At 41.6% G+C, this 13,892-nt stretch overlaps 1 protein-coding gene across 2 annotated transcripts in view; it reads right to left on the bottom strand.

The window, feature by feature from the left end:
- Nucleotides 1-13,892, bottom strand: part of KIF6 (kinesin family member 6) — a 442,506-nt gene that overhangs the window by 208,165 nt on the left and 220,449 nt on the right. For both annotated transcript variants that reach the window (XM_064597574.1, XM_064597573.1), the window contains exons 11-13: nucleotides 13,711-13,816; nucleotides 12,499-12,637; nucleotides 6,891-7,106 (exon numbers count right to left, since the gene is read on the bottom strand). In XM_064597574.1, coding sequence (XP_064453644.1) covers nucleotides 6,891-7,106; nucleotides 12,499-12,637; nucleotides 13,711-13,816 — 461 coding nt within the window. The remainder of the gene's footprint in view (nucleotides 1-6,890; nucleotides 7,107-12,498; nucleotides 12,638-13,710; nucleotides 13,817-13,892) is intronic.

Consider the following 13,892-nt stretch of genomic DNA (forward strand, 5'->3'; position numbering starts at 1 on the left):
CTATCTACTCTATTAACATAATGGAATAGAAATAAAGCCTTTCACCCCATACTTCAGGGCAAGGTGAGAAAGATGGCATTATCTCAGAATAAGAATATTCCGGGGCACCTGGGTGGCTCAGTCGTTAAGCATCTGCCTTCGGCTCAGGTCATGATCCCAAGGTGCTGGGATCGACCCCTGCATTGAGCTCCCTGCTCCATGGGAAGCCTGCTTCTCCCTCTCCCACTCCCCCTGCTTGTGTTCCCTCTCTTGCTGTGTCTCTCTGTCAAATAAATAAATAAGATATTAAAAAAAAAGAATCTTCCTACAACCAAGTAGGGAAATGAGGATGTTGGCCTGCATTTTACCTGTTTTCTCTTGGTGATTCTAGAATAATACTCACTCATGCTAATGGAAATAAACACAAAGCAAACAATATAATGTAGGCAAACCTTTTCCCCATTCAGGCTCATTTCAACTGGCTACAGCTTCTTCTACCATCTCCTCCCTACTGCCATCAGCAGTCCTCTGCTTTAGTCATTTTACTGAGCACTTGGGTATCAGGCCATGGTCTTCCTCTACATACCTAACCCAGCAATTTTAATGTCCATAGGCAATAGGACACTGCTTCTTTGATACCTCTAGTTCTTTGATTCCTCCCCATATTCAGAATCTGTGTTCTCCTTCCTGACAAAACCATTTCCCCAAATAATATGGAACTGATGGTTGACTAGGCTACAATTTTGGAGGAATCCTCAAGTCTCCAGGCCCCTTTTTTGAACATTTTCATCGTACTAAAAGACAGCTCTATCTACCTACTTATCTCCCTGACTAGATTAAAATTCCTGAGATGCTCACAGATGATGACTTCCAAGATAGATAGATAGATAGATAGATAGATAGATAGATAGATAGATAGATAGATAGATAGATAGATAAAGGCACATGGGAGCTCATGGGTGTCTATTGAATCTAACTGAATGTCAGAACTTGAGTCCCATCTAGGGCCATGCTGCTTTCCTCTAGAAAACACATTGACTCTTACTTGTTTGTTCACTTTTTAGGTTTGGAGACCTTTTTGGAATCACAAAGATTATCAGATAAAATAAATGGAAATGGGAGTAAGCCTTGATTTTAAACCTAAAGCAGAGATCTGTCCTCAGTTTCTCTCTCTCCTCTTTCTCTTTTTTGGACATCATTTATTCATTTCATCCAATCTATGGACCCTTCAAATAGGAGGGATGCAAAGATGCATTTCTCAGAGGTAGTGCTCAGAGTAACCTCAATATTATGCCCGCAGAAGTGAGATTAGCCATGGAGCTAAAGAGAAGGCAATGATCCATTTACTGACTGTCTCTTTAATTGCATTCAAAGGGAAATGCAAGGACAAAAGTGTGGTCAGTTCCAAAAGAGAGGGTAAGATGGATCATGAGAGGTTTGAAAAGCAAGAGGTGAACCTTTGTGCCTGAGGCTTACAACAAAGCAAGTTGGAAAGGATCTTAAAAAACCTAATCTCTATTCTTTTTCTCTGGTTTTATGGGTGAGTTTTGCTCTATTGATTTCTCTTTGAGCTCTTCTTTTCAACTTAGTGGATAATGTAACAGTAGCTTTTGGTCCAGAGAGCAATCCTTTAAGCATGGGTAAAGCAAACTCAAAGAATGGACTCCAGGTTTGATGCAGCATGCCAGAGAAGCTCCAGGTTCCCTGTTCTCCTGGCCTTGTCGTAGCTGCATCCTCAGTGCCAGAAGAACTGGGAAAACCAGGAAGAGGGAGAAGAAAGAGTTGTTTATGCCATGGAGAACTGTTGTGGGCTCCCTCCATTATATCTCTTCATGCTCCTTGCCTCTTCTCTGTTTCCATCACTCCCACCTTGGACTATTTTATTTCCTAAACCATTTACTCACATCTCCAGGCATCTCATCTCCAAGATACTCTAAAGATTTCTTCCACAAATACCTTCCCAGAGCACAGCTATCACCATGCCCCCTCTGCTTGGTGGTTCCCTGCAACCCAATGAAGGCAATTCCCTGGCAAGGCATTCAAGGGTTTTCATAACACGGTAAGAAATTAAGTGCAAGAAATTAAAACAACATGAAAGCATATAAAGTTAAAAGGGGACATTCCCATCTATTCCTCTACTCCCTCTCCCTGAAGAAGCCATCCCCACAATTTCCCACTCATTTTTCTAGCCTTATGTCTTCAGACTTCTTGTACTTCTCTAAGACCCCAGCTAAACAAGTACCCTTGCCAACTCTACATATTTTCCCTTGCTTTCCTGTTCTCAAGCCTTTACTCATAATATTCTTTAAATCTGGAATATAATAGAATGTTCTTCCCTCCAGCTTTATCCAAATTCTACCAATCCTTTGAGACCTAACTTCCATGTCACTTGCTTTGTAATGCTTTCCCAATCCACTTATTAAAATCCCTGCCTTCTCCTTTGACTTCCCACAGCATTTCTTCTAGTTCCTGCGTTTATAGCACTTGTTACTTTATTCTCTACTCTTTAGGTACCAAGCCAGCCTCTGCTATTTAAATGTAAGCTCCCAGGGGCAAAGACCATTTCTCAGTTTCCGTTGGTGCCCCCTACCACCCGTACCCTTGGACCTTCCGTGCACATAGTGGGGATTCAATACATTCTTAGGAGTGAATAAGAGAAAAGACCCTGGAGCCTCCAGACTGTGGCTTTGGCTTTCAATTTACCTTTTAAAATGCCAGTGGCTCTTTCAACAGTTTGGCTATTGTGGACGTTGCTGCTATGAACATTGGGGTGTATGTGGCCCTTCTTTTCACTACATCTGTATCTTTGGGGTAAATGCCCAGTAGTGGAATTGCTGGGTCATAGGGTAGCTCTATTTTTAACTTTTTGAGGAAAGAGCTGAGATGCCCTTCAACAGACGAATGGATAAAGAAGATGTGGTCCATCTATACAATGGAATATTACTCAGCCATCAGAAAGGATGAATACCCAACTTTTGCATCAACATGGATGGGACTGGAGGAGATTATGCTAAGTGAAATAAGTCGAGCAGAGAAAGTCAATTATCATATGGTTTCACGTATGTGTGGAACATAAGGAATAGCACAGAGGACATTAGAAGAAGGAAGGGGAAAGTGAAGGGGGAGAAATCAGAGGGGGAGATGAACCATGAGAGACTCTGGACTCCAGGAAACAAACTGAGGGTTTTGGGGGGAGTTGGGGGATGGGTTAGCCTGGTGATGGGTATTAAGGAGCATGGAGCACTGGGTGTTATCTGCAAACAATGAATCATGGAACACTACATAACAACTAATGAGGTACTGTACTGTATGTGACTAACATAACAATAAATAAATAAATAAATAAATAAATAAATAAATAAATAAATAAATAAATAAATAAATAAATAAAATACCAGTGGCATCACCTGTGATGAGTGGGTTCTGTTAGCATCTCAGTTAAAGGATGTGGTGAATCATCAGGGGCTTTTGGAATACTGACTGGTTCCAGGTGACTATCTGGAACACACAGAGAACTAAACAAGTAAACAATGACAAACCTCCCCCCCAAAAAAAAACCAAACAAGAAAACCAAACTGTCAAAGTCCTGCTATTTTAAAGAGAACCATATGACTCTTTTCAAAATGTAGAGCTGAACAATCCCTCTCGTTGCTTCAGTGAAACCAAAACAGACATTTAACCTCCAAAAAAACCAAGAAGCCCCAAAGCCCCTAACCTTCCTTCCTCTGCCTTGGCAGGCTGCTTGCACAATGACTGTGTGGGGCTCTCTAGTGAACCATGAATTTAGTTTCATTTTCTTTTAGTACAAAAAATTTGAAAGAAGTCATTTTTTCAGCATGAAGTGAGGGTGAAGGGAAGGAGGAGGGTCATCAGAGCGGGGACAGCTTCCCAGCAGTCTCAGACTGGACAAGGTCAAATCTACTTGCTTTCTGCATTGAACGCAGCCCAGTGGATGGTTAATAGAAATTGACACCTACATAAGGCAGAAATCTTTCAAAACAACATCCTTATTAATTTTTTTTTTTGTATTTGGCTTGGTTTACACAAGCTTCTTGTATAAAATAATGCAATAATAAAAGCCTAATCAGCTCCCAGGATCTTTAAACATTGTAACAAACTATCCCATTACCTGTTGCTTTGCAGCACTGATTCATCCACAGCAATTTCATCCTATCTGTAGTTTTGCCAAGAAATAAAATCAGTCCTTCATCAGTCCCTCCTCCAAATGCTTAGATCATTATCAATCCATTTGTGAGCCTACTCCTACTTAAAGTTACTGCTAGAACTATATCCAACAACAGTTAAAACAACTCAAAAACCCTTTCAACTATAAGGCTCTTCTCCAAAACTCTTTTACCTCATTTGTACTTGTACTTTACAATTTCCATTATTTTTTTTTCAGCGACTTTCTACTCAAGTGAACTTAATTCATTTTCCAAACAAAACTAGTTTGTCTTGATAGTAGTATCAAGGGAGGAGAAGAGTTACTGAAAAATTTGACTATAATTATGACTTAGGAGAGAGATTATGAGATGCTGTGGGGAAGAAGAATTATGAGAAGGGAGATGGTGTGGGCAAGAGAAAATAGAAACAGAAAAGGTCTGGCACACAGCAAGGGGCAGGGCAGTGATATCAAGGCCATTTCTGCAGGGGCATAATGGTGTCTGTCTTTGGAGAAGGCCAGTGAACAGTTCCTTCCATCATGAGCACAGGGTTCTAACGTACGGGTACTGACTGCGACCTTTCCTATCAGTAGAGATGCCAGGCTCTGCTCTCTATAGCCAACCATGCCAACTGCTGCACTGTTCCTTACCTCCACAAAAAACCTCACCAGCCACCTAGACACCTGGGGCCCATCCTCACCCTTACCCCCCCACATCCATTAGTCACCAAGCCCTGCTCACTCTCCCTCCTAAATGCTTCTGATCCCCCCATCTCTCTCTCATCCCCATCCTTTGGCTTACCACTATGCTACAGTGGCCTTCTAATTAGTCATTCATACTCTGTGTCCTCTGCCCTTCTATTGTGCACACATTATTCAACCTGTCTTCCCAGACTCTCCCTGCCACATTCCACCACCCATCCTGGCCTTCCACCTCCTAAAATGCTCCTTTCCACCACAAAGACCCCGAAAGCTATTCAAATGATTCCTTCTGCTTACAATATTGCTTCCAGCCACACTCCCCTCCTCATGTCCCTTTTTGGATCTTTCTGATCTTAACTTGAGGTTGGGTTCCCTAGTATGTGCCCCATCAGTAATACAGAGGTGCACTTTTGTAATTAATTGTTCAAATCTCTCTTCTCTGTTAGTCTCTAAGTGCTCTGAGATCAGAGGTTGTGTTTGTCCTTGTATATTCTTGTATAATATGGGGGTAAAACAAGAACTTATAGAATAAGGATTAGATGAGTTAATCCAATCAGACAGCTTTGAATACTACCTGATATATATGCAAGGGTTATGTAAGCTGTAGCCATAATAGTAATAATTAGCACAGTACTGGAACAAAGCATGTACTCAATAAATACATGTTGAATGAATAAAGGAATAAATAAATTGATGGATGAACTAATGAATTCACCAATCCAGAGGGTCTCTTTTTTTAAAGAACCAGCTGTTACCCATAACTGAGTACAGGAATATTGTATGGAAAACAGTCACAGAGAGGAATAATTATTTTCCTGTCTACTGCCACCATGATAAATGGTAAAAATAGCAATTTTGGTTTCCTTTGATTTTGAATTTACTCTACTGTATTGCTAACTAAATATTCAAAGCAAGGAGATTTCGAATTAAGAGATAAAGGGATATAATATCACAAAGTATATTTCCAGGCTTCTTGACCTTGCCTTTATTAATTAAAAAGCGTCCTTCTTAAGGAGTACCATCCTCTAATTATTCCCAAGCTAAATCCTTTAGAAAACCATGCATATCAGGTCACCCATCCCAACAAACATTTATACAGAAAATTTCAACCTATGTTGCCAAAAAGGGAAGGTTTTCACCCCTCTGTTCTAGTACCTTCTATATTTCAGATCCCTCAATGTCTTCAAGAGAAATGCACCAATCACATGACTGTACATCATGCTCTGCTGGTCTAACAAAAAGAGAAAATAACACAAACTAACCCGGGCCTCTAGCCAGGGTTCTGTAGTTGCTGAGAGGACATACTGATCAAAAGCTACAAGTGGGGAAAGTGCCTCTGAGTTGATCCAACCCAGTCAAATCCTACTATCTGACAAAGTTTTGTTTGTTTATTATCCTTTAAGGCAGACTGTGATAATATTTTTAAATTATTTTGCTGCAGATAGCTTATTCGGATTTAGAAATAAATACTGTGTCATCACATTGGCAATGCAACATCTGTCCTTATTCTTTCCCTCCTCTATCAGAGGAAAGGTTTTGTTCCTTTCTCTAACTTTAACTTTTCTCCTGTTGCCCTGGACCCATCTATTTCTGTCTCTGAGCTCTGTGACAATTCATACTTTGTTTTCAGTTCAGTCATCAATTTTGGAAACTGGTATTTAAGAGATTTGATAGTTATAAAAAATAACTATAACAAATAAGTTGTCATTTCTTCATATTTAAAACCAAAAAATGCTATGCTGAATTCCATTATGGAGCATGAGGAATGCCAGACTTGTTTCTTTTTTTTCCTTTTGAGGATAAATTTTACTTGGGGATTTTTGTTATTGCTGCTGCAGCTGCTGCTGGTACAACTTTAAAACCTCAAGAAATACTAGTAATAATAACAACAAGAATTACAATGATGAAGAATAGAATGATATAATTATTTCCATGTTTATTATTTTTTCTATAGATGTATAATTTATGATAGCCTATGTTTTCTCATTTAAGCCTATGTTTTCCATACTTAAGATAATTTATATATATATAAGTAAATATAACTGACCTGTTTTTCTGTGGAGCAAACTGGATTGGTACCCAAAAGTGCTGACATCCTGGACTTGTGTGGTTGCTGAGGATGGCAACATCCTCAGACCTTCAGGGTTCCCAGGTGGGAAGGGCGAGCTCTGTGAGTGTCTACATTCACTTCTATCCATGCTGGATAAGTGGAGAGCATCTTGAGCTTTCTTTTTTTCCTTCTTTAGCATATTGACCAGAATATCTGAAACTCGATTTAAGGATTTAGTGACTCATGCTAAGTTGGAATGATCAAAACACTAATGTTTCAACTGAGGTTAATATTTCCAACAATATTTGCTATTTGTCATATGGTAAAGAGACCACTGAAGAAGACTTCAACTTCTTGAAGTCATTTATCTAGTTATAGACAGTTTAGGAAGCAACTGGTCTTTCAATATGGCACATTATATGAAAAATTAGCAAACCCAAAGGTCTTTAAAATGCTCTGAGTTTAAGGGCGCCTGGGTGGCTCAGTCGTTAAGCGTCTGCCTTTGGCTCAGGTCATGATCCCAGGGTCCTGGGATCGAGCCCCACATTCGGCTCCCTGCTCGGCGGGAAGCCTGCTTCTCCCTCTCCCACTCCCCCTGCTTGTGTTCCCTCTCTCGCTGTGTCTCTCTCTGTCAAATAAATAAATAAAATTAAAAAAAAAGTTTTAAAATGCTCTGAGTTTAAACTGGTAAAGACTCAAAATTCTTATGAAAGGGTTTACAAGAAATAAAATGAACACTTAGTAGGAGTGGGCAAAGGAGCTATGGTTGTATCTGTGAATAAGTAAGACTTGAATCCAGGATGCCGCTCAGGAGGCAGCAGGAGGAGTGGAGAGGGAGAACACCAGAATCCGCCCAACTGGCAGAGCAGCCAAATCAGTTTTGCTGGCCAGAGCACTCCTACATCCAACACATGTTTGCTTAGCATACATTTGAATGGGACTTACAGTCATTTTTTTTTTAAAGTCTCTAAATCTTTGTCCCAAATGGAACTGAAAAGAAGTGAATTGTTAGTACAGATACATTATTTTACAGTGCACCTTTTGATAGGCCATTTAAATATATTGGGAGCACTGATGAGGATCGATAACATCACTGCATACCACCCTCCTTTGCTGTTCTTTCTGGCTCCAGATGCTGAGAACTCTAAGGGATTTCTGCCATCACTGAGAGAAAGACTAAAATCCCTCTTGAGAATCTCAGAGCTCCAAGTGCCTATGCAGCAAGCTGAATTGCAGGCCTCCAGCGTCCCCAGAGATGGTGAGTGAGGAAATATGGAGGTGGTGGGGAGAGAAGATTGCAACTCAGATGTCTGTTCTTGGGCAAGTCTCATAGGGGTCATTTGATTTCCATTTTCCTCTTCAGCTTTGACTCTAACTTCTTGGAGATTTCCAGAAGCATAATCACTCTTTCTCTCAGAGTCCCTGATGTGGCTTCCAATCTTTGCCTCAAAAGATGTGTCCTGAACAAAGGGGGGTGTGGGCCTTGGCCTGGCAGAGAAGAGCAGTGCTCTGCCCACACCTTCCACTCCTTCTCGTGCAGAACTGATTATCCATAGCATCAGATGCTTCCACTGGCTCACACAATGCATGGCAATATCCATTCCCTCACCCATTCGACAGTGTGCTGTGGAGCTTGTACTATGTGCCAGGCATGATTGTAGGCAGAGGGATGGAATGATGAAAAGGCAGACTCGCAGGAAATGACAGATGTTGGCGGGGATGCGGAGAAAGGGGAACCGTCCTACACTGTTGGTGGGAATGCAAGCTGGTGCAGCCACTCTGGAAAACTGTATGGAGGTTCCTCAAAAAGTTGAAAATAGAGCTACCATATGATCCAGCAATTGCACTACTGGGTATTTACCCCAAAGATACAAAAGTAGGGATCCGAAGGGGTACGTGCACCCCGATGTTTATAGCAGCAATGTCCACAATAGCCAAACTGTGGAAAGAGCCAAGATGTCCATCGACAGATGAATGGATAAAGAAGATGTGGTATATATATACAATGGGATATTATGCAGCCATCAAAAGGAATAAGATCTTGCCATTTGCAACGACGTGGATGGAACTGGAGGGTATTATGTTGAGTGAAATAAGTCAAACAGAGAAAGACATGATCTCACTGATATGAGGAATTCTTAATCGCAGGAAACAAACTGAGTGTTGCTGGAGTGAGGGGTGGGGTGGGAGGGATGGGGTGACTGGGTGATAGACACTGGGGAGGGTATGTGCTCTGGTAAGCGCTGTGAATTGTGCAAGACTGTTGAATCTCAGATCTGTACCTCTGAAACAAATAATGCAATATATGTTAAAAAAAAAAAAGAAGAAGAAGGTAGCGGGAGGGGAAGAATGAAGCGGGGGAAATCGGAGGGGTAGACGAACCATGAGAGACGATGGACTCTGAAAAACAAACAGGGTTCTAGAGGGGAGGGGGGTGGGAGGATGGGTTAGCCTGGTGGTGGGTATTGAGGAGGGCACATTCTGCATGGAGCACTGGGTGTTATGCACAAACAATGAATCATGGAACACTTCATCTAAAACTAATGATGTAATGTATGGGGATTAACATAAGAATAATAAAAAAAAAAAGAACCACTGGGGGGGGGGGAAAGAAAAGGCAGACTCGTTTCTTGCTCTCATGAAGCAGATGTCCTCGGGAAAGTCAGATCTCAAGTACACGCACTGAATGTTAGAGGATGAAAGGATAGCTAATTTTTAAAAGGTCAGGAATGACTGAGCAGCTACTCTACACTGAGTGCTCACAAAAGACTTAGGAGATTGCCATTTAAGCTGAACATCAAGAGGCAGTGGCCAGAGGAAGAGTATGTCAGCAGAGTTCATGGCTAGCGCTAAAACCCTCAGGAGAAGGGCCTTGTCAGTGGCTCCCAACAGGGGCTATTTTACCACTCAAAGGATGTTTGGCCACATCTAGAAGCATTTCTGGTTATTGTACTGCAGCGGGGTGGGGGGGGGGGGGGCGTTGGTTACTTAAGTCTAGTGGGTAGAGGCCAGAGAGGCTGCAAAACATCCTACAATGCACAGGGGAGCCCCCACAACAGAGAATTATACAGCTCCAAATGTTGAAAGTGCCAAAGTTGAGAAACCTGGTGTTAGAACAACCACAGAAAGGACACTGTGACCAAAGCCTAACACATACAGGACAGAGACATAATAAATGAAATCAGGGGCTTGGCAGGGGCTCCATCATGTAGGGCCTTGTGATCTGGAGTAAGGAGCTAAGTCTCATTCTAACGGGCCCTGGCAGAATTTAACCAGAGACGTGCAGCATTCTGATGTACATTTCATGATGACCAGAGTACAGATTTATCTTCTTGGCTGCCTTCCTTCTTCCCACCTTTCCTTTGTCTTCTTCCTGTGCCCATTCCATTTAACTTGGGCCTTTGTTGTGCGGGGTCCTAAATGACACACTGTTACATGTTTGGCGAAGGGGTGTCTGAACTTTACTCACACTGATAATGTCACTGAAATGACACCATTTTCACTCCCTTTCCAAGAAGAGTGTTCAATGTCATTCGCTGTCATTTTGGTTGCTTTACTGTCTTTTGTTGAGCTCAAGTATTACCACCTGTTTTTCTCATATACCAGATCTTTCTCATTCCTCCTGTCAGTCTTCGCCTTGGTGGTTCTACAAATGAGATGTGAAAATATCCTCCAACCTGGCTGTGAGAAACCTTGAAATTTCAACAGCCTTTCTTGGTTATTAGCTCTTGATGAGCACAAGATTTGTGATGAGTAGATCTGAGCTGCTATTTTTCCTCCTTCTGAGTTTGCCCATTGTCTGCAAAGTCATATCTCCCACCATAGCACACCAAGCACTTTCCAGTACCTCACCTTACTGGCTTTGCTCAGCACTGTGAGGTTGGCAAGGCAGGCTGTACGGTCCTACTACTAAAGAGTAGGAAACCGTTCCATTGAATAGCTGTGGAGCTAATGCAGGAAGAGCGAGGATGTCAATCCAGGTGTGAACTTGAAGTTCAGCGATTTCTTCACCATGGCTCCTACATATCATCATTTTGAACATGAGTCTCAGAAGGAGGAGATGCTGCTCAGGTCATTCCCAGTCGGTGAAGAATCCAGCGCAGCCCCACATGAACAGTGGTACCTGGATCTGGTGGTCAATAAGGGAGATGATGTATGTCTCTCTCTCACTCTCCTGTTTAAATAAACATACATGCGTAAGCCCAGACTGGTTCCTCGCTGTCATATCTCATCTCATCCCTCCTATAGGCACACACATTCATAAGCCCAGGAGGGGATTAAGAAGTTGGTAGGAGTGTTTAGGGGAGAAGATCCTAAAATAGGATCAAGATTTGGAAAAGAAGCAGAGCTCAGACTGGGGCTGGGGCCTGGCCTGAGGTCTGGGCTGGGAGCGTCCCTGGAGCTGGATAGGGTAAGAGAGAGGAACAGGAATGCAGGGTGACCCTGTGGGCAGCACTCACAGACAAGGCCTCGTGTGGGAGTAGAATTCGCAGCTGAACCTACTGTTGCTGGCTGGATAAGAAAGCAGCTAAAACTCACTTGGATCAGGCATAGAGGGTCTGCTAATACTCAGCTAAAATTAGAGAGCGGGATTCATCAGGCAGTGTGCCTACCTTGTGTGTGGTTTGTTTTTACCTCTTTATTACTGGATGTCCTTCATATAGGTTATTTTTATGCATTTTTTTCACATTAGCCGCAGCTAAAAGGCCCTTTAGTAATTTTTAAAAATGAACACAAATACCTGTTGATAAGAACTGACTGAAATAACTTCTTGTGCACATTTAAAGTCAGCAAATGCAATGAAAATGTCAAATCTTTTTACAAGAAGCTTGACAGATAAATGAGAAACAAGACTGAAGAAATGCTGGGGAAAACTGAGGTCTGAGCCCCCAGCCTGTACCTGGAGGCAGCTCCCATGGGCTGCTGCTGGCTCTCGTGGCACCCCAAACACACTGCCTCCTAGAGCCAAAGAGGATTCTATCTTGAACACCCATAGACGCTCGCTTCCAAATTTGGGAACATCTGTTAAGTGGAACCTAAAGCAGTAGATCTGGGTTTTAAATTAAAAAAAAAAAGTTACATTTAAATCAATCTCTGCTCTCCATAAGCTAAATACCATTTGTCAGTTTTCAGCCACCATTTGAGTGCCACCCACACACCAGCCACAAATTCTGGGCCCTGGTGAGGCTGTGGTCAGCCCAGTGTCCGGTCAGTCAGCTAAAGATAAGCAGCTAACTTACTGGCTCAGAACTAAAACAGAAAGAGCACAGCAGAGTAGTCCAAAAAATATATTTAAAAAAAAGAATTTCATGTTAAGAGATGGTGTAAAAAAGACCACGCTTTTCAATAAACTGAAATAGTCCCCATAATAGTAACTGTATCTAGCTAAAAACAAAGTCAAAGTGTTCCTTTTATAGCAACTGTGTTTTTCACTGGTCACTACATTCTCTGTGTGGGAAGGACCTCTCCTAAATGGCAAGAAGCAGTGTGACCTGGAAGCAGGGTGGGGGGCTAGAATGATGTGGCTAGCAGAAGGCACCGAAGTGTTCCCCTCCCTCTTGCAAGCCAGGAGAGAGTCAGTTTCTAATCGCTTTGGAAAGGATACTGATTTCATTATCCCTCTGCTGTAGAATGTCTCGGAGCTTTTGGTATTCCTCCTCTTTTAATGGTTCTTGGCAGTCTTGATCTTTGATTTCAGAGGAGACTGTGCTTTTTCCATGAATCTTCTTGTCATTCAATAGTTTCTGTAAGATGAAATAAGAGCTTAGAGCCCATACCTCTCTTCCAAATCTCTTAGTTTCTTGGACTCTTTTGCCTTCGACAATTCTTGCACAAATCAGGCGTGCCTGTCCTTTCTTGCCTCCTTGTCACTGCAACGCAGCTGCCTTCCCCTTCTCCTTGTCCCCTCTCTCCTCTCCCCTCCCCTTCCTCATCCTGTTTTCTGCTATCATCTCTCTCAGAAATTCCTACTCAAACATGATCCGCTCTTGAACGTCTTTCTCTTTCTCCTTAACCCCATACCACTTGCTTCACATTTTTATTTATTTTTTTTGTAAGGTCTTTTTTTAAATTTAATTTATTATGTTATGTTAGTCACCATACAGTACATCATTAGTTTTTGATGTAGTGTTCCATGATTCATTGTTTGCGTATAACACCCAGTGCTCCATGCAATACATGCCCTCCTTAATACCCATCACTGGGCTAAACCATGCCCCCACCCCCTCCCCTCTAAAACCCCCTCACTTTTAAAAATATCACTTATCATGTGTTATAATTATTCTCTACCTATATGTCTTCTTCATGACTAACTTATTCAATTTTGCTTTCCCAATGTCTGGCCCATAGCAGACTCACAATAAATGTTTATTATCATAGTGAAGAATGCCAAATTATAAGTGAGGTAGAAATAAAAGTTAATGATATTCCCACTGTGTCATCATGAAAGGTAAAATGTAAGGCAAAGAAAATCTGAGGGTTTATATGGATAAATCTAAACAGCTGGGAAAAACGCAGGACACAATTTTCTTGATATATGTTGAAAATAAATGGTTTTTGAACACGGAATTATTCTGTGTACAAGTTAGAGATTCCTGGCAAAAGAATTACAAGTCTATGGTCTGAGCTTATTCACTGGCAGGTAAGATACAACCTTTGAAGAAATTCCAGAATAATCCCAGCCTGGTTGGAAGATCATAACATTCTGGACATGTGAAGCTGGATCCTAGCCTTTTAAGAGTTGGTCAACTAGACAAACTTCATTGCAGTTTCAACATGGCAGACAATGCCTTCTACTAGAGGAAATGCTGAACTTTACCTTTAAATGATGGAAACAGTGATGAATTTTACGCATATCAGTGCCAACCTCTAGTCTACTTTCTGGATCTTGGTCTTCCAAAAATGATGTTATTAGTTTTTCCAGCCTAAAAATACATAATGTATGAGAAGCAACGATGAGCTAGAAACTTTAGAAATTCTAATGGCATTATTTGATTGGTT

The sequence above is a fragment of the Mirounga angustirostris genome, unplaced genomic scaffold, assembly GCF_029215605.1.
Source record: "Mirounga angustirostris isolate CCGP_5_RB_7025 unplaced genomic scaffold, mMirAng1.0.hap1 SCAF_8, whole genome shotgun sequence".
Taxonomy (NCBI): Eukaryota; Metazoa; Chordata; class Mammalia; order Carnivora; family Phocidae; genus Mirounga; species Mirounga angustirostris.